Source organism: Limulus polyphemus, unplaced genomic scaffold (genome assembly GCF_000517525.1).
Source record: "Limulus polyphemus unplaced genomic scaffold, Limulus_polyphemus-2.1.2 Scaffold4646, whole genome shotgun sequence".
In the NCBI taxonomy this organism is placed as follows: Eukaryota; Metazoa; Arthropoda; class Merostomata; order Xiphosura; family Limulidae; genus Limulus; species Limulus polyphemus.
This window is the reverse complement of record NW_013670256.1, coordinates 38,672-57,574: the sequence shown is the minus strand read 5'-3', so window position 1 is coordinate 57,574 and position 18,903 is coordinate 38,672. Positions and strand designations below refer to the sequence as shown.

General features: G+C 31.9%; 1 protein-coding gene across 2 annotated transcripts in view; it reads right to left on the bottom strand.

The window, feature by feature from the left end:
- Nucleotides 1-18,618, bottom strand: part of LOC106471479 (copper homeostasis protein cutC homolog) — a 29,454-nt gene extending 10,836 nt beyond the window's left edge. Inside the window, exons 1-8 of one of the 2 annotated variants that reach the window (XM_022400087.1) lie at nucleotides 18,357-18,618; nucleotides 15,422-15,481; nucleotides 14,589-14,757; nucleotides 12,679-12,719; nucleotides 10,804-10,839; nucleotides 7,733-7,866; nucleotides 5,094-5,121; nucleotides 3,638-4,404 (exon numbers count right to left, since the gene is read on the bottom strand). In XM_022400087.1, the coding sequence (XP_022255795.1) occupies nucleotides 4,355-4,404; nucleotides 5,094-5,121; nucleotides 7,733-7,866; nucleotides 10,804-10,839; nucleotides 12,679-12,719; nucleotides 14,589-14,757; nucleotides 15,422-15,481; nucleotides 18,357-18,408 (570 nt within the window). In that variant the 5' untranslated portion in view covers nucleotides 18,409-18,618 and the 3' untranslated portion in view covers nucleotides 3,638-4,354. Of the gene's footprint in view, nucleotides 1-3,637; nucleotides 4,405-5,093; nucleotides 5,122-7,732; nucleotides 7,867-10,803; nucleotides 10,840-12,678; nucleotides 12,720-14,588; nucleotides 14,758-15,421; nucleotides 15,482-18,356 lie in introns of those variants that run through there. The other variant, XM_013932079.2, reaches the window with a different exon arrangement.
- Between the last annotated feature and the right edge of the window lie 285 nt (nucleotides 18,619-18,903).

The following is an 18,903-nucleotide window of genomic DNA, read 5'->3' as shown; positions in this document are numbered from 1 at the left end:
GAAAACCCTGGAAATTTCCTGTTACTTTTGCAATTATTAGCAAAGTATGATCCAGTAATGAGAGAGCATTTAGTGTGTGTTAAAACAAGCAAACGTCAACATCTTATCTTTCTCCTGAAATCCAAAATGAGTTTATAAATCTCATGGCTTCACATGTGCGAAATTATTGTTTGTCAGCATTTCGTAGAAACAAATACTATGGTATTCTGTTTGATTCCACACCTGATTTAGCCCATCGTGAGCAATTTGCCCAAGTGATTCGGTTTGCTGACATTGACTTTATACAGATAAAGGAAAAAGACACTGCCAATATTGAGAAAACAATAAGCACAAAATTAGAAGCGGATGGAATTTTATTGAGTGATTGTTGTTCACGATGTTATGATAATGCTGCTGTCATATCAGGTCATCTGTCTGGTGTTCAATAAAGAATTCTGAACAAAAATCCAAAAGTAGTGTTTATAAACTGTGACAACCATAGTTTGAACTTAGCATGTCTTCATGCTGCAACTCAGGAAACAACAGTTATTACCATTTTTGGTATAATTGAAGCCATTTATAATTTCTTTGCTCATTCAACAACTCGATGGGACGAACTGCAGCAGGAGCTTAAGATCTCTGTCAAGCATGAATTAGAAACATGGTGGAGTGCAAGAGAAAAGGCAGTAAAGGCTGTACATGAAAACTGGATGAATTGCTAGGACTGTTAGAGCAATTAAGTGAGAATGACAACACAGCTGAAACAAAATGTGGTGATCATAATATTCTGCAACACATGCTTACATTTAATTTTCTTGTACTTTTGCATTTTTGGAGAAATCTTTTATCATCTATCAATCGAATGCAGAAACGTCTTCAGGACCCAAAAATGAATTTTAGAGAAGCAGCTGCTGATCTTGATTCTTTGACAGAATTACGTGAAAAGCCCTGTCAAGAAGCACTTAAAGTGGTCAAGAATCAATGTGAAACATGGGGATTGACCATTGAAAGAAGAAAAATACATCGTAAATGAATGCCAGGTAAAAATGCAGCTGATGCTGGATTGACTGCTGAACAGGAAATTTATCGCATCATGAAGGAGGTTATTATTCGCTTGATTACAGAAATAACAGGAAGATTTTCTTGCTTACTAGATTTAGATTCATGGTTTAGATTTCTACTAGATGTGCAAAATATTGTTTCCGGAGATTTCGAAGACGGAAAATTGCAAGAAAATATTCTGACTTAGCAAAGAGCTATCCAGGTGATATTGATGGACCAGAATTGTACAGAGAAATTAAAGACTGTAGAATGTTGATAAGTAAAAGAACACAGACCAATTTTCCTGAACCAATGGTTGCAACTGATTTGCTAACATTTATAATTTCATATGGTGAAGATGATTTCCCAAATTTAAGAATTGCATTGCAGATTTTGTTAACAATTGGGGTTTCTATTGCTAGTTGTGAAAGGTCCTTCAGCAAGCTGAAATTAATTCTTACATACTTGAGAACCTCTATGACTCAAGAATGACTTAGTAAGTTCACAATATTAAGTATTGAAAAAGATGTACTTAATACCTTAAATTTTGATAATTTAATTTGAATGCTACCTGTACAAGATCTAGTTAAGTATATGTACAGTTTTGTAAACTAATAAAATTTGTTATTTGTAAACTTAAGTAGTATTTTATAATCCATGTACACCAAAAGTAACTGGATTCTCATATAAAACATAAGTTTCAAAACTAGGGATATAACAGAAATTATTCTGCATGCTTGAAAGATTACTCTAACTATGTGACTTTGAACAATACTGGATGACATAAATATCAAAATGGTTTACAAATTATGTAAGTACACCTAGTAGGCTATACTTCATTAGTTCCAGGTTTACAGTTGTGATATTGTGACTTTATTTTAGGCCTGCGTAAGGCGGTAATTAATTATTTATGTTATTGTCATTAAGTGGGTAATGAGTCACAAAACAAATAATCAAAACATTTCAGAGGTGGGGGTGCCAAAAGTGTCTTTGCCCCCGGTTGCTGAGAAACCTTGCTACGCCACTGGTAAGATAATTTAATTATGTGAAGAGGCGAACATCTATCAAAAATACATTTTCAGTTAAGGAAAATGTTAATTTTAAAAGTGTGGAGAGATAATTCTATTGTGTGCCTTTTATGTGTTAAGTGCACAACTCTACATCATATTACAAAACGTCCATGTGTTAAGTGCACAACTCTATATCATATTACAAAATGTTCATGTGTTAAGTGCACAACTCTATATCATATTACAAAATGTTCATGTGTTAAGTGCACAACTCTACATCATATTACAAAACGTTCATGTGTTAAGTGCACAACTCTATATCATATTACAAAACGTTCATGTGTTAAGTGCACAATTCTATATCATATTACAAAACGTTCATGTGTTAAGTGCACAACTCTATCATATTACAAAACGTTCATGTGTTAAGTGCACAATTCTATATCATATTACAAAACGTTCATGTGTTAAGTGCACAACTCTATATCATATTACAAAACGTTCATGTGTTAAGTGCACAACTCTATATCATATTACAAAACGTTCATGTGTTAAGTGCACAACTCTATATCATATTACAAAACGTTCATGTGTTAAGTGCACAACTCTATATCATATTACAAAACTTAGTAAAAAATTACACCTTAATTCTATATCAAATATTTCTTTCCTCGTAGATATTTTTTTTAAAGAAAAGTTTTGCCCATCTTAAATACAAAGATTTTTGTTTAATTTTTCATATGATTTTCTTTCTCTGTCAGTATTTTTATCACTACAGCTCTTTCTTGGCCCCCTTTTCTCATATCACAGCATGTGGTCTGAACAACTACTAAGCTAGCTATTTTCAAGATTGTTTTTAAGATAGAGGAGATTCTAATCTATACATACCAATATTGGGTGAAATAAAGAAACTACAAGCTATAGTAGAAGAGATTCTAATCACATACATCAATATTGAGTAAACAACTGTAGTTTATGAACTTATTAGGAGTGAATGTAGGATACTAATTGATATTTACAATACTTAAGAATAAACCAAAGATATAGGAATATTTTTATGATTTATTTTCACATTTTTTTCATTCATAAAAACGTTTTCATTAAATACATATTTGCTTGAATGCTACAGGAATATTCTGCTATGATAAAACATTATACAAGTTTAATTAGAGAACAGTAACCAATGACAAAACTACATTTTTTGAAAATTATTGTTGTCATTCAAGTTCTCATATTCAAACAATAGATACAAATAAAATAACTTATTATTTATTGAAAACAAACTATATTTATTAGATATAAATTTATTTTTACCAAAGATATTGTTGGCAAAATTAAGATACACCATTTTGAAAGGTGATAAATATATGACAGTTTTAAATGTTCATAGTTTATAACCAAAAGTGGTGTCTGCTTCAATTGTAAAAATACAGTATCAAACGAAATATATTAATGAACATCAAACAAGCTGAAACTGACTAGATATATAAAAAATGAAAATTTATGTTGAACAACAACAATGAAAAAATTAAATGCTAAAATGAAAGATATACTTTAAATATTTTTTTCAAAATATTCTCGCAAGAACAAAATTTTGAAAATTTCACAACCTTAAAAATTAGAGAAATTAAATCAAATTATATGAAATTTTCTCAGCAGAAACTAAGTATTTAGTAAACTTGCATTATGTTTTATTAAACTAGAGACTATTTAGTAATTTGCAGAACATTTGAGGAAAACTGGGTACTATTTTGTATGTTTACACTACTTTCATGAAACAACATACTATGTAGTAGGTTTGCACAACATTTCATGAAACTAGGAACTATTTAGTAAGGTTATGCTAAATTTCATTTAAATAGGTTAAGTATTTTTACAATGAGGAGAGAGAAATTATGAGATAATAGTCACACACACATATTATGGAAACAGTTAATAGTATGTGGAGACCATCGTGCTGAAAAATTAACCCTATGTGCACAGTTAGGGGTCAAAGTGGGTACTATTCATTTGATGGCATAGTCATCAATTGTTCATTTTAGCCCACACTACTGCAAAGTGGGCATGTCATAACCTTAAACCATTCAATATGGTACTATTTATTTGATGCAATAGTCATCAATTTTTCATTTTAGCCCACACTACTGATTTAATGATAGTTTATAGTAAATACCAATTATTATATATGGGCATACTGAAAAAACTGTGGATAAACATTTTGGATGTTCTAGAGATTGTGCAAATACAATATGGAAATTGTTTCATGAACAAAATTATTTTTATTCTTCACACGAACATCACCTTACACACTGATATGTTGAGAGTCAGAGTGACGTCAGCAATTTACAGACACAACTCCAGTACAAATACTTTTCTAAAACATACAATTTTTTTGTGTAAAAATGGAGTAAAACTGTTACAGGAAAAATTTAGACAGTTTTTGAATCAATTATAATTTTAACAGATGAAACCCAATCCATCAGAGGGTAAGTAAATTTAACAGAATCAGTCTTAATAGCAGTAAAATCACCAACAGTACAGTAATACTTGTGATGTTTTTTGACAGTAATAACTACTTGGTTAGCTCTATACACTAACCTACATTCCACACTACAATATGGTAAAAACATTAAACAGATATTTGTAGTGTTTTTCTACAATAATAACTCCATTATCTCTAGACACTAACCTACATTCCACACTACAATATGGTAAAAACACTAAACGTAAATATTTGTGATGTTTTCCTAAAATAACAACTACCTGGTTAGCTTTAGATACCAACCTTCATTCCACACTATAGTATGGTAAAAACACTAAACAAATATTTGTGATGTTTTCCTAAAATAACAACTACCTGGTTAGCTTTAGATACCAACCTTCATTCCACACTATAGTATGGTAAAAACACTAAACTTGTAATGTTTTCCTACAATGATAACTACTTGGTTAACTCTGTGATATATATTTTTCTAAAATAACAACTGAATGGTTAGCTCTAGATACTAAGCTTCATTCCACATTATATGACAAAAGTATTAAATTGTGAAAAATAAAACATACCTGGCATTATGGAAAAGAAATCTCCAGACTGCAAATGGAAAACAAGGAATGCTTGAATAAGAAGTAGATTGTGTTCCAAATTATGACAAATCTGAAAATCTGGTGAACATATTTTATGATTTATTTTTAATTCTTAGCTTTTTTCTGTAAACAAATGAAAGCTTAAAATCATACTGTTGTTACATGTTCTATCACCAGGTAGGTTCTTTTCCATTATTAGGTAGAAATAATGGTAGGCAAAGTTTACCTAACAATAAAAGATTAATTTATTTCTTAATTCACATTCATAGAAATTGTAGGTTAAGTTGAAATAATGTTTAAAAGAACTTCTGAAGACTAATGTACACATAACTCACAAATGCAATAACTCTCACTGTCTAATCACCACTAAACCTGTTCATTGAATACTTTGCTAATTGCTTCACTGATTCTGATATCTGAAGACTAATGTACACATAACTCACAAATGCAATAACTCTCACTGTCTAATCACCACTAAACCTGTTCATTGAATACTTTGCTAATTGCTTCACTGATTCTGACATTTATATTGTCTACCCTTTCTACTTATTACACAATTTCTAGATCATTACATCATCATGACATAATAACACACTGCCTCTGGCAAATAAACATCTCATTTAGAATGTAAAAAAATACAGCTTACAACACTGCTCCCTTCAAGGATTTAAGTCCCTTGATAAATCCTAATACAATAATAAAACACTAAACAGTCAATTCACCAGTTTTTTTAGTGGTTTTATTTTCTGAGGGTTATGATATACAGATGGTTTGCAATATGACTTACAACAATACAAAATATCTTTTAAATTTGTTTTTTTCCCTCCACCTTCCAACAAGTGTATTAATGGATTGCATATTGGATATCTCTAGTACAATGTTATTTAAATGAAAGTTTTGTTACGCACACTTCCAATGCTTCATTTAGTTGAGTCACAGTGCCTTGTAAAAGTCTTCACCCCCCTGTGCTGGTAATAAATTTTAGTTATTTTCTTGTGAAAGACATAACTCAAATGGCCAAAAATATTTATTATATTAATATCAGACCAGTTTCTAAAGATTACAAAGAACAGATGGTGCATTGTTACCCAATTTAGTGATAAAACAAAAAAATCTTGAAAACACATGTTGCAAAAGTGTTCACCCCCCCTAACATGACAATGTAGTTAATATTTGGTTGAAGCTCCTTTGGCAGCAATGGCAGCTGAAAGTCGTTTTGTATAAACCTCCATAAGCTTTGCACAGTATGCTGGAGATATTTTTGCACATTCCTCCTTGCAGATGAGGATCAGTTCTTGTAAGTTGCAATTTTCAAGTCTCTCCACAGATTTGAGTGGATTTAGGTCTGTGCTTTAGCTTGGCCAGTCAAGGACTTTAATTCAGTTTCTTTGAAACCATTTTTGGGTCATCTTTGATGTGTGTTTGGGAATTGACAGTGTTTTAGTTTTTCACCTGACTTCTTCAGGTTTACCTCCAACATCTGTGCATATTTTGCAATGTCCATGATCCCTTGAATGTGTACAAGTTCTCCATTGCTAGCAGCAGAAAAAAATCTCCACACCATTATGAACCCACCACATTACTTGACAGTTGGGACTGTATTTATGGGGCATGAGCAGTGTTGGGTTTCTGCCATACATACCATTTATCATTTAACCCAGAAAGTTCTAATTTGGTCTCATCTGACCATAGAACTTTCTGCCACATTGTTGTAGGGTTATTGAAATGTTTACAGGCATAGTCCATTCGCGATCTAAGATGCATTTTCATCAGTAGTGGTTTATTTCTTGCCACCCTATCATACAAGCCTTCCTTGTGTAGAGTACATGATATTGTTGAGGTGTGTACAGTAATTCCAGTTGCTGCTATTGAAATCCGTAGCTCCTTCAGTGTCACTGTTGGCTTGACAGTCGCTTCTCTAACAATTTTTCTGCTTGTTCAAAGGCAGACTTTCTTAGGGCGACCTGAACTTAGCAAGGTTGAGGTAATGTGACACATGTTCCATCTTTTCACAACCGATTTTACAGTACTTAATGACAAATTGAAAACCTCTGAAATTGACTTAAAGCCTTTTCTGGAATTGTAGTTCTGAACAACCTTCTCCCTTAGGTCTGTAGAGAGTTCTTTTTTCATCATTTTCAATATGTAACAGTAAACCAAATTTTAACTTTCAAAATACTCTGCTTAAATCAATACTGATGGCTCTATATGACCGGAATTATTTTTTCTCATGGCTCTATAATATACTTTGGTATCTGATAGAGTTGTACAGAACCACCTGTATTTACTTTAGCAGGGTAGTGATGTAAAGTTAAATAATCGAAGGTAAAAGCTGAGGGGAGGGTGAACACTTTTGCAGCATGTGTTTAAGATTTTTTTTGTTATATTACTAAATTGGGTTACAATGCACCTTTTGTTCTTTGTAATTTTTAGAAACTGGTCTGAAATGAATATAATAAATATTTTTGGCAATTTAAGTTATGTCTATAAAAAAAAATAACTAAAATTTATTACCATCACAGGGGGGGGGGGGAAGACTTTTGCACAACACTATAACTGTAGAGGTATATAGTTACAGTAAATGTTTACCTTAATTAAGAACTTATTACATAACACACCTCTTTTACAAGTTGTGCAATCAGGGGAAGGCCATCTAATGCTGATTGTGCTTGACCACTGGTCAATAATCTTTTACACCCTAATGCTTTCACTGCACTTAGAGCTTTCAAAGGGTCTTGAACCAAGTCAAAAGCTAACAGAAAAAACAAAACAAAAATCTTTTATAAACATTTTAATACTTGAGAATTGTAAAAAAAAACTAAATAAATTATCAATATACAAAAAATAGTTATTCCTTAATAAGACACATTATTCACTAATATTTTTACTTTGATTATGATTTTGGATTAATAGCTATCATTGTTTATTGTGGTAATTAAAAATTCTAAACCTAGAATGTTTTGTACCTTTTACACGAGTAGATTGCAAGTGCAAGTTAAATCAGTAAGCTTAGTGTAGCGTGTGTCAGGGGTCGAACAGACTTTCAATCAATCAGAATAAGTAGCAGGACTTTAACGATCCACTGAAATTACAATTCATCACAGTTCACTGGCCACAATTCATTTGTCTTGTAGTTCAGTACCATTTTCTATTTCTTTTACATTATAAAAAACAAACACTTTATATAATATAAATTACAGATTTACTTTTCTATGCAAGGGTGTGATCAGTCTATGTATAGTATAATATAACCATTTGAAACATAGAATTCATTATTTTTAGAAATGCAGCTTGGAAATCCATTAGTGAGGTTTTTTATTTCCTCCTGATACCATGTATCAAATTATTCAATAAATGGTAGGTAAAGCAAAAAAACACGCTGTGTCAAAAATGAATGATTCGTCGAAGCATAAAGTAGAGGACACATCTTTGTCCTGCAAATCAACTGTTTGAGTTTAAAGATTTGTATCCAAACAGAATAAGAAAAATGACCATTTGAAAACAATAAATAAAATTATTAGGGCAAAGGTCAGTTACAAAATGAGAACAATTTCAAACAAGACCACACATCCGAGAAGAAAACATGTTATGTTACAAGAAATGAAGAAAATTAAAGGTAAACTCTCACAAGCTTCACTTTCTGTAAGCAGTAAAGGGCAAAGTGTCCCTTAGCTAAAACTTCAATATGTATTTGAAATGAAATTAAACCCAAACAGTCAGAGGAGATATTGGGATCTTTATCGCTAGAGCTACAAAACTAATTTCAGTTGTAGAAAATCCTGGCTTTTGCTTAAGTTTTTCAACCCAAGATACAATATCCTTCTAAGACACACTTTAGAGCAGTGATAATTCCAGACCTGAATAAAATGGAAAAAGAAAAGCTTGATATTAAACTAAAAAGTGATTCTTCTGTCGTCCTTACCAGTGATAGACGGACTTCAAGATCTAAAGAAATCTACATCACTATTATTGGCCGTTTTATAATCAATAGCTGCAAAATACATCCTGTTTTACAGACAAAACAAATAAATGAGTCGCATAATGGCTGAGCACATGAAGGAGGCTGTATCTTCTCAGGAATTAAAAAAGATTAAAAATCCAGCTTAAAACTGATAATGCAAATAATGTTGGCAATGCATTAAAAGTGGCATAACACTCACCCCATGTGTGATGCTTTGCACACATTGTTAACTTGGCTGCCCAGAAAAGCTTACACGTGTCACAAATAGATAGGTCGTTAAGATGGGTAAAAAAAATAAGTTTCCTTTTTCCACAGAGTTATCAAATACTAAACTAAAACCAAATCAGCTTATGCTTAAGCTTCCTCAGCACAAGCTGACTTAAGACATCCCTGCCAGATGGAATTCTAATTCTGAGGTGCTGTCTCATTATATGGAACAACAGGCCACAATTTTGGCAACATTTATGGATAAAAAAGTTTATACGAATGGTTAAACAGTGCCTTTGATATCTTTTGCCATAAAGTTAACATTTCAGATGATCAACAGTTTCATTTTAAGAAATAAATTTCATACTTCTTCACAAGTGAAGTATTGATCATTTTGTAGTTGCTGTACTAAAAATTAAAATAGCCATGTATCATGATACATATCATATTGTGAAAAAACAATCACAATATGTATCAAACTATAAGGTAAGGATATAGTTACCTTCATAAATAGTGAAAAGATAGATTGATACACTGTTATAAAGATTGCGTGGTCAAACTTCATTTATTTCTAGGCTTAGTTTTCTAGTTAATAATACTGACTAAATAATCTCTCTTACCTTTACGTAAAGAAGCCATGGTCGAACTAAAGAAAATTACCTTTAACATTTAAAAAAAAGTTAAGCTTCATAAGACTGTTTAGAAACATGCTATGATTTAATTATTTCAATATTTTATTTTTCAATCACTCCATCCACAAACACCAAATATATAAAGCTATTACGTATTAAAATATCAATGAAACATTTCTTTGGTAAAGTTAAACCTACGATTATGAAAGTCATCTTTACAATTCACTATTCAAATCTCAAGTATACAACACCATAAACACATGCGGCACTCTTAGGCCCAAAACACACAAACTAACACTAATTGAGCCACTAGCACACAACTCATAACACCAAACCTGCTTTTAAGCCAAACACATAACACAAAACCAGATGCTGAGCCAGTAACACACAATACATAACACTAAACCTACCATTAAGCTAAACATAAAAAAAAAACAAGTGTTGAGCCAAAAACACAAATGTATAACACCAAATCAGAAGTTGAGCCCAACACATAACAACAAACCAACTTTTGAGACTAATAAACTAATAACACCAAATCAGTTGTTAAGCCACCAACACATTAACTCTCAGTTCTGACCAAAATATAAAAAATAAGCTACCAGATCTTGAGTACGTTCCAAGCAGGCTACTGACCATCTTATTAATCATAAACACAGAGATCACGAATTTAAAACATGAAACACTTTCAGGATATCAGCAGTAGATGGTGATACAAATTGAGTGTTATGAACATTAAACATCCTTAGTAGGTAATGTCTGCATCTAAAAAAAGTATCATTTTTATAGCAAATTCTTTAGCCTATTAACACGTACCATTTCAGTTTTTGTTGAAAATTACATGAAATACATCTAATGAATAGAAAACATTGTGAATAAAAGGCCTTACCTCTATGAAAAGTTACAGGCAATGGATGAGCATGATCTAAAAATAGAACATGAAAACCAAGTTTCAGTGTCAGCTCTCTAAATAATACTTTAATAAGAGTTCAGAAAATAACATTATAGATTACTTGTACCATGTCAGTACAATCTGATGATGTTTAAACAGTTATGACAATAAAGAAGGGCTCCTGTTCTTGAGGAAATTCTAGCCTCTGATTGGTCAGTACAATCTGGTGATTCTAGTGACATTCACACAGATCAGTTGCCACAGGGTTGAAGAAGAGGTTCTGTTCCAGTATCCGACTGGCACATTTCTGAATCAATAAACCACACACTGCATATTTCACTTCACTTTGTGCATTTTAAAATTCTTTGACTAATTCTGCAGTTTTTCCAATCTATATTCACATCAGCAATATACTCTGCAATTGTGAAAGTTTGGATTTTATTACTCTGATATCATCTTGGTGCATTTATTTTTTCCAAAATATTTGCCTGTTTCTCCTGTATATATTTGTCTTCACAGTGGAAAGACACATTTTAAATAACCTCTTATTTTAAGTATATATGATTTTATTTGGGTTAAGAGACTGTGAAGCACTTGGCTGATCTGAATCGGACTTGAATATTTTTGCAATTCTTCTGGACTGTAGAGCTGAACACGAGGGTGATTCTGGCATGTTTTTTTGGCATTGAGGTTTGTATTATAACATGTTGATGTGTCTTACTTTTGATTGGAGTTTAAGACATTCTTTAGACATTTGTTTTCTGACATTAACCTTGGGTGAATCTGCTTTCAATGAAAGGAAGAGCTCTGAGATTTTAGATACAGGCTTTATGTGGAAGTTATTTGTAAGATCCTTTCCTGGGGCAAATTTACTAACAATGAAGGGAAAGGCTCTGCAAGTCATTAAATGCAGGCTTTATGTGGAAGTTATTTCTAAGATCCTAACCTGGGGTGAATCTACTATTAATCATTAGAAAGGCCCTGTGAAATTGATGTTGGAATGCCTGGTATTCAGATGTTGTGTAGTTGTTTGAAATCCACACTACTAAATGATGAATGTATCATCTATATACTCTATAACACAAAGTAGACTCCCCCCCCCCCCTAAAAATCACCCTGCCTTCAAAACTGAGGGTCTGAAATAAACAGTTTGTGGCTTACTGATTCAAAAACACACCAATCAGATGCCAGGATTATGTACCAATGAAAATATGCCAAGCGCAGTAGGCCACCTACCTATATAACTCCAGACAACACCAAACTATGTTGACCTGATGATAGGGCCTCAAATGACCTAAAAAAACTATTCACTTTCCTAGCTAACTAAGCATGTATTTTACTTCTACTTGCCAGATATGTATCTCAAACAAAATATTTTAAATATTCAAAGTCACCAATGTATACATTTGTTTTGCCTAACACAGAGTGTGTGTGTGTGTGTGTGTGTGTGTGTGTGGTTATATACAAAGTAAGGACGTGAAAATGAGGCCTTACACTTAGACATTGATAAAGAATAAGTTTGACATTACACTTGAATTCTAAAAAATATCCAAGTCAAGGAAGATATCTAGAATAAATTAAGTTTTGCAATCTTTTTTTTCTAGTATCAAATTATTAAGCATCAAAGACCATGTGAAGCAAAATTATCTAATTTTGTACCCTTCTTTATTTCATAATTCTTTAAGAAACATATTTTGGCAAATTAGTCCTGGTAATAATCAAAACCCTTATAAAGTAACGATTATAGTGAAAGGTGGGCCAAATGTCCACCAGGTAGTACTTCAGAGGCCTTTACATAAATTACTTACAGGTCTATTTAAAGCTTTATATACTAACTTGAAAATGAGAAGAAAATTTTTCAAGTAAACATACCTAAAAGACATTGACATTTCTCCACATCAACATCACCAGTCCTAAATATAAAAAATCATGCAGGTGATCAGGAAAACACAAAAAAGTAAAAAAAAAAAGTCTGAGAAATCCAATTAAATGTTTTCTTGAACATATGCAATACAAAACTTAAAACTTTTTGTCACAGAATATGTAAGTCATGTGTTATAAGTTCCGATATAGCATAAACAAATTCATCCACCAATTAGTTTAAACTGATAACTCAATCAAAATTTCAAATGTCACAAGTGCTAAGCCATTCCTCTAATACAATAGTGTACTTACATATTGTAGAACACTATTTTATCAACTTTCTTTTTCTCATTTGATTTCTACCTCCTGTCATCTTTTAAAACTATAATTACTCAACTACCTACATGAAAATGATAGAAGTTCAGAAAAACAAACAGCCAAAGTTTCCTTAAGTATAAAGATGAAATGTTTTAAACCTATTACAATTTGTCTCAAAATGTTTCAGAGATGCTTGTGATAGGGAGAGAAGTGACCCATGGGAGGCAAATGACTAGTTCAATATTGTATACTTACACACATGTAGATTCATTTACCTAGCAACAAGCAGAGCTCAGCAGTTCCATTAAACAGGGCCAGAGTTTATTTTTCTTAACATCATAGTCAACCATATTAATTTGGGTAGTTTCCAATACATCATGCAGTAAGAACTTTATGTAAATAAGAATCTAAAATCTGAGTAGTTGCAAAGATTAGAAAGAAAAGTGTAGGTTTAGTATTACATCATCCTTTAATCAGTTAAAAGTAATGGTAGAGAAAGGCAAGTAGTGTGAACAAATCTTTGTGTTATTTAATCATCCTTCAATATTTGTTTGATGTATCTTCATGAGTATATAGAGACATCTCAAAAGTAAACAGACACCATGATGTTTATTCAATAGTCATTTAAATAAGAAAGGCATCCAATGAACTCCATCGAACATGTCTGGACCATACTTGCTCGAGCAGTGAGAAGAAATTCCAGAAAACCAGCATCCCGTGGAAAGCTACTTGATGTTTTGCGTGCAGCCTGGGTCAAGCTCTTACAAGAGAAAATTGCAGATCTCATCGATTCCATGCCAGAATGAGTCAAAGCAATGAAAAATGCTAGTGGCAAATCGACTAAGTACTGATGCACATTTGTAAACCATTTTGTTGAGTTGATAATGTGAGATAAATGACTATTGAAAAAATCATGGGTGTTTATTTACTTTTGAGATGTCTCCGTACATTACAAAAATTGAAATGACTGTTGTAATTGAGACTTGGAGAAAATAGCCTGATATTACTGTATACATGATCATTCATGGTCAATGTTTACTGTCTTCTTGTAAACATTTCTGTACCTTTGAAAAATTTCAATAAGCAGTTTGGATACTTTTTATTAACATTATGAACAATAAAACTAGCTTGTTGGTTTGGCAATTTTTGTGAATGATATTAAAGTTATTTTAAATACAAATAATAAATAAACAGTGTTAAAATAATGTTATGTTATTAATTCTTACCTACAAATCTGATTCGTAAGTGATGTAAATAATATTAATGATAATATCTATAATTCACTTGCTTAAACTGATTCATATCTTAACAGCTGTTTTTCATGAACAGTGCGTGTGTGTGTGTGTGTGTCTATATATATACACTACTGCTATATCTGTTTTATCACAGTCAGTCAGTTGAGCTCTAGTATTGGTCAAAAGGCCTTGTCAACACTGTTTATAGCAAATGTGATGTTTGTGAATATCTTATGGCATATTCACCTTTGCTTTTCTTTGTGGGTTCTGAAACAGATTTAAAATATACATACACCTTATATATATATATATATCAAGAATTAGCTACACTAATTTCTGATACATTTATATGTAGGAAACTTGCACCTAGTAAGAACTCCCAAAACGGCACCATCCACACCATTATCTTTTGCTGCTGACAGTTCAGCCAGCATTACCTCCAGCTCATCTTGATTGTAACAAAAATCTCCACCTCGAGGCCTGATCATTACAAATACTGGCAGCTGAACCAAGGATTTCACTCTCTGGATTAATCCTAGAGACCACAAACATATCATACCTTTATTACCTCAACACCAATATGTATGCAATTTGGGTAAACAAAGAGAAATGGTTATACACACATTTTTACTATCGTTGGAGAATGATTCTTGTTTTCAAAATAAATTCTAATTTTAAAATAGTATGAAAAGAAAACTCGCCAGATGTTGAATAATACAAACAAGGAGATTTCCACTAAATCTTAAACACTAAATTGTGCACTTCAAACTTTTCTGTAACAATATATATAAAATCTCGAATTATTAGCTACTGGATAACAATACAATGAACATTTACATATCAAAAGTATACAGGAAATCATTTAAGTTTATGGTCTGGAAAGTAGAATGTAGCTGATCTGATGATATTTTAGAATTTAAACCCCTTTTGATTTTCCAACTACACTATGTTAATTTCAAAATTAAAATTACTGACATGCACTTAATTATTAAAACATTATATAATGCAAAATAAGTACATTAGTGTGGCTACCCATCAAGGTTAGTTACCAGTTAGAAACAACAATTTATAACAGTTTATAACAACAATTAAAAGTGTACTGCAGAAGAAACCATTTTATTACATAAACTTGATAAATTAATCAAAGTTCAATAAATATACTTTCAGTGTTAAGAATTCAAGTACAACTGTACACACACCAATACTTGGGGTCAATCCTCCTTCTGCAAGGCTTGAACACAGCTCAATTCGAGAAGCACCTATTTTCAAAAGAGTAAAAATAAAAAAAAACATGCATTATAACAGACTTAGAAAATCATAGCTACATATTTTTAAATAAGCTTTTAACCACTTACAGCACTTATGCTTTAACAAGTTAGGCTTCTTCAGAAAAATGTAGTGATCATTCTAGTTTGACCTTTGGGCTCAATAATATAATCTGTTTATGCAGATGAGTTTTCTAGGGAATGAAAATACCAAGACTCAGTTACGTAGTGCATAGTGTATATTAAAAATTTCCAGTAGAAGTTTGATTTAAGTCTAGTAAAACTCTTCAATAACTTATTAACCCATACCAAACACCTAAATATAAACTCACAACTAAAGAAGCAATACACAAAACACCTTACAGCTGGGGAAATAAATACATATGAAAAATGGGTAGCCATTTATGGCAACAATCAAAAGAATACCAAGATACTGTTCAATCAACAAAAACCAGCACCCCTGCTATTATAGAACACAGTGTTGACATGAGACATAAAATTGAAGGAGATAAGTGCAGAGTTACTGACAGAGAAAAAGACTCAAAGAAACAGAAAATCAAAGAAGCTATGTACATTACAAACCAAAAACTAGAATGGAACTGAGACCAAGGATCAGAAATTAACAATATCTGGATTACACCAATAAAAAAACCAGCCAATCACATAACACAATCCCTGACCTATAAGAATCAAGAGCCAACAATGTTAAAACACATTTTCCAACCAATAAAATTCAAATACTTACTGGAAACTTTTCGCCTGTTTTCAGACAACAGATGCAAATTCCATACATTAACATGCCACACTAACCTGAAGAAGGAACATGAAAGTGATCCATAACATCATCCAACTTAAATTATCTGGCTAGTTGTCCTTTTGAACTTTACTTCAATCTGAAACAACCACCTTAAATTATCTGGGAAGTTGCCATCTTGAGCTGCTTTGGTCCTATTAATCAAATCTTTAAACAGTAACTACAGCATGGTAACAAATATACTGAAAAATTTAATGATTCCAGACTTATACTTTTTTCTCTTTCATATAAAACAGATGCTAATTAAAAATATTTTGCTAAATTTATATAAGGGTGATTTAATAAGGTGAACAGACTCGGACACATTCTGCTTGATGTGGAACAGAAAGAGGTTGCAGCCTTTTTTGAAATCAGTTTGCTCGACTTCTGTTCTAGCATCACGGCTGACAGTAATATAAGGATGCTACTGCTTGTGTTTTTAATAACATGTTTAAATCAAAAAGTTTCAGAATGTGTTTGTATACGTCAACTGAATTCTAAAATGTTTCCTAGTTTAAAAAAAAAATCCTTACATGATATGGCTTGCTTTTAGTTACACTTTTATTTCAGGTTACACTTACCGTACCTGCCAGTATTGCTAATACAGCTTGCAATTTATTTCTGATATTAGTATTTGGAGAATCTGTGGTATCTGCACGGTACCACCATGTTGGAACAGTACAGTACTGCTTATCCAGCAAACTAAATTGTTCAATCAAACAGTTGTGTTGTTTTGTTTAATTACATTTATGTTGAAAATTGAAAAATATCTTAATCTCAGTAAAAGTATTATTACTTAAAGTAAAAAGATCAACAGTCATTACTTTGCTTTACCTTAAATATTAAGGTATTCAATAACCTTACCATGTACATGTATATAACATGTTTCAATACATTAAAAAATGCTCTGTAATGATGCTAAAAATAAGTTACTTTGAATGTGTTTTGAGTATAATAATGAAATCTTTAAATAAGTAATTTGATAACACATGAGCTTTCAAGTGGTAGACCTTTTACAGAAAAAAAAAGGATGGTACTCCTTTAAAAAATAAGGTAAGTCACTGCTGTTGTCTTCTGTTTTTTTTCAATTTTAAATTAAACACTTTTCCAACACCAAACTTGCACCTTATATTTTTAAGATATATCTCACTATGTCACATAGACTAACAACTAGTAGTTTCCAGGTTCTCCACAAAAACCAGACAGACATGCATCAAGTAAAATAAAGATCAATGTTTCAATGTTTATAACTCTGGAGCTAAATACTTTTCCATGACAAACACTTGCAGATAAGTGTTTTCAGACAAATTTATTTCACACATGATTAACATTAACAACTGGAACAATTAGTAGTGATAATAATATGAGTACCTCTCCTTTACTACTAGTGCTTTGTGTCTAGTTTTTTGTCATCATTGTTTTTATGAACTCAGAGGTCTGTTATGGCCATTGGGGCACCTTATATGCTGCAGCATCATCAGTGGCTCTTGGGAAGATTTACCTGGTGCCATCCATTTTTCCAGGTACTCATCCCTAATTTATTAATAAAAACTAGAGGGAAGGCAGTTAGGCAACAACATCCACTGTCAATTCTCATGTTACTTTTTTTACTAACAAATAATGGGATTGACCCTCACATTATAATGCTCCCAGGGTTATAATGGTAAACATGTTCAGAGGCAGGTATTCAAACCCACAATCTACGGACTGCAAGCCAATCATCCTAAACACCAGGAAATGCCAGGCCTAGTCTAAGGTAAAGTAACTAATAGTAATATTAATGTAAATTTACGATTAAGTTATATTTAATAATGTTTCATCATTGTATATTCACTTACTGTGGTGAATGTCCCAATGGCAATGATAAAAGCAGAACAACAGAGTCTAACTGTTACCTTTACTTTGCTGTCTTTAAAAAAAAAAAAGTTAGTGAACCTGACAGTTTCAACTTCTGTTTTCATGCAGAACAAATTATTACTCATTATTAGCTGTTACGAGCTTGACAAAACACACTTATTGAATTTAAAACGAAACAAATAAATATAAAAACTATTAAACATAAACTTTAACACAAACCCCCTTTTTGTGCATTTAGTGCAGATGTAATTGAATCTACACAAACTTCCATTATTTCTTCTTCTCCAAATTCCAAGCCTCCGGCTTCTACTGGTACTAGCTCTACTTCCTATTTCTGGCACTAGCAGGAAGGAGTAAGATTAGCAATAAAATTAAACGTAGATTACACAAATACTTATTAAGTTGTATTGTTAATTTAATATAAAAATGGCAATGGGCCTACTGTAAAGTGTAATTATAAAAGTAATGCAGCCAGTACTACTGCTTACTGAAATTAACAGAACGAAATCTATGCATATTTTTGAATTAAATGATTTTATAACAGAGGATTTATGTCTTACAAATAATTATTTAAAAAATTCAAATAAAGAGTAAAACACCACCTGCTTTATTCTTGGCAAATAATCAAAATTGCGCTAAACAAAATGAATAGTACTGTTACGTCTCTGGTCGTTTATTAATTTCCGGTATCATTTTTCTTAAATAAAACTAGTTTATTCTTTCTCAATACAACTTTGCAATACACAGAATTTCCACTGTCACTTTC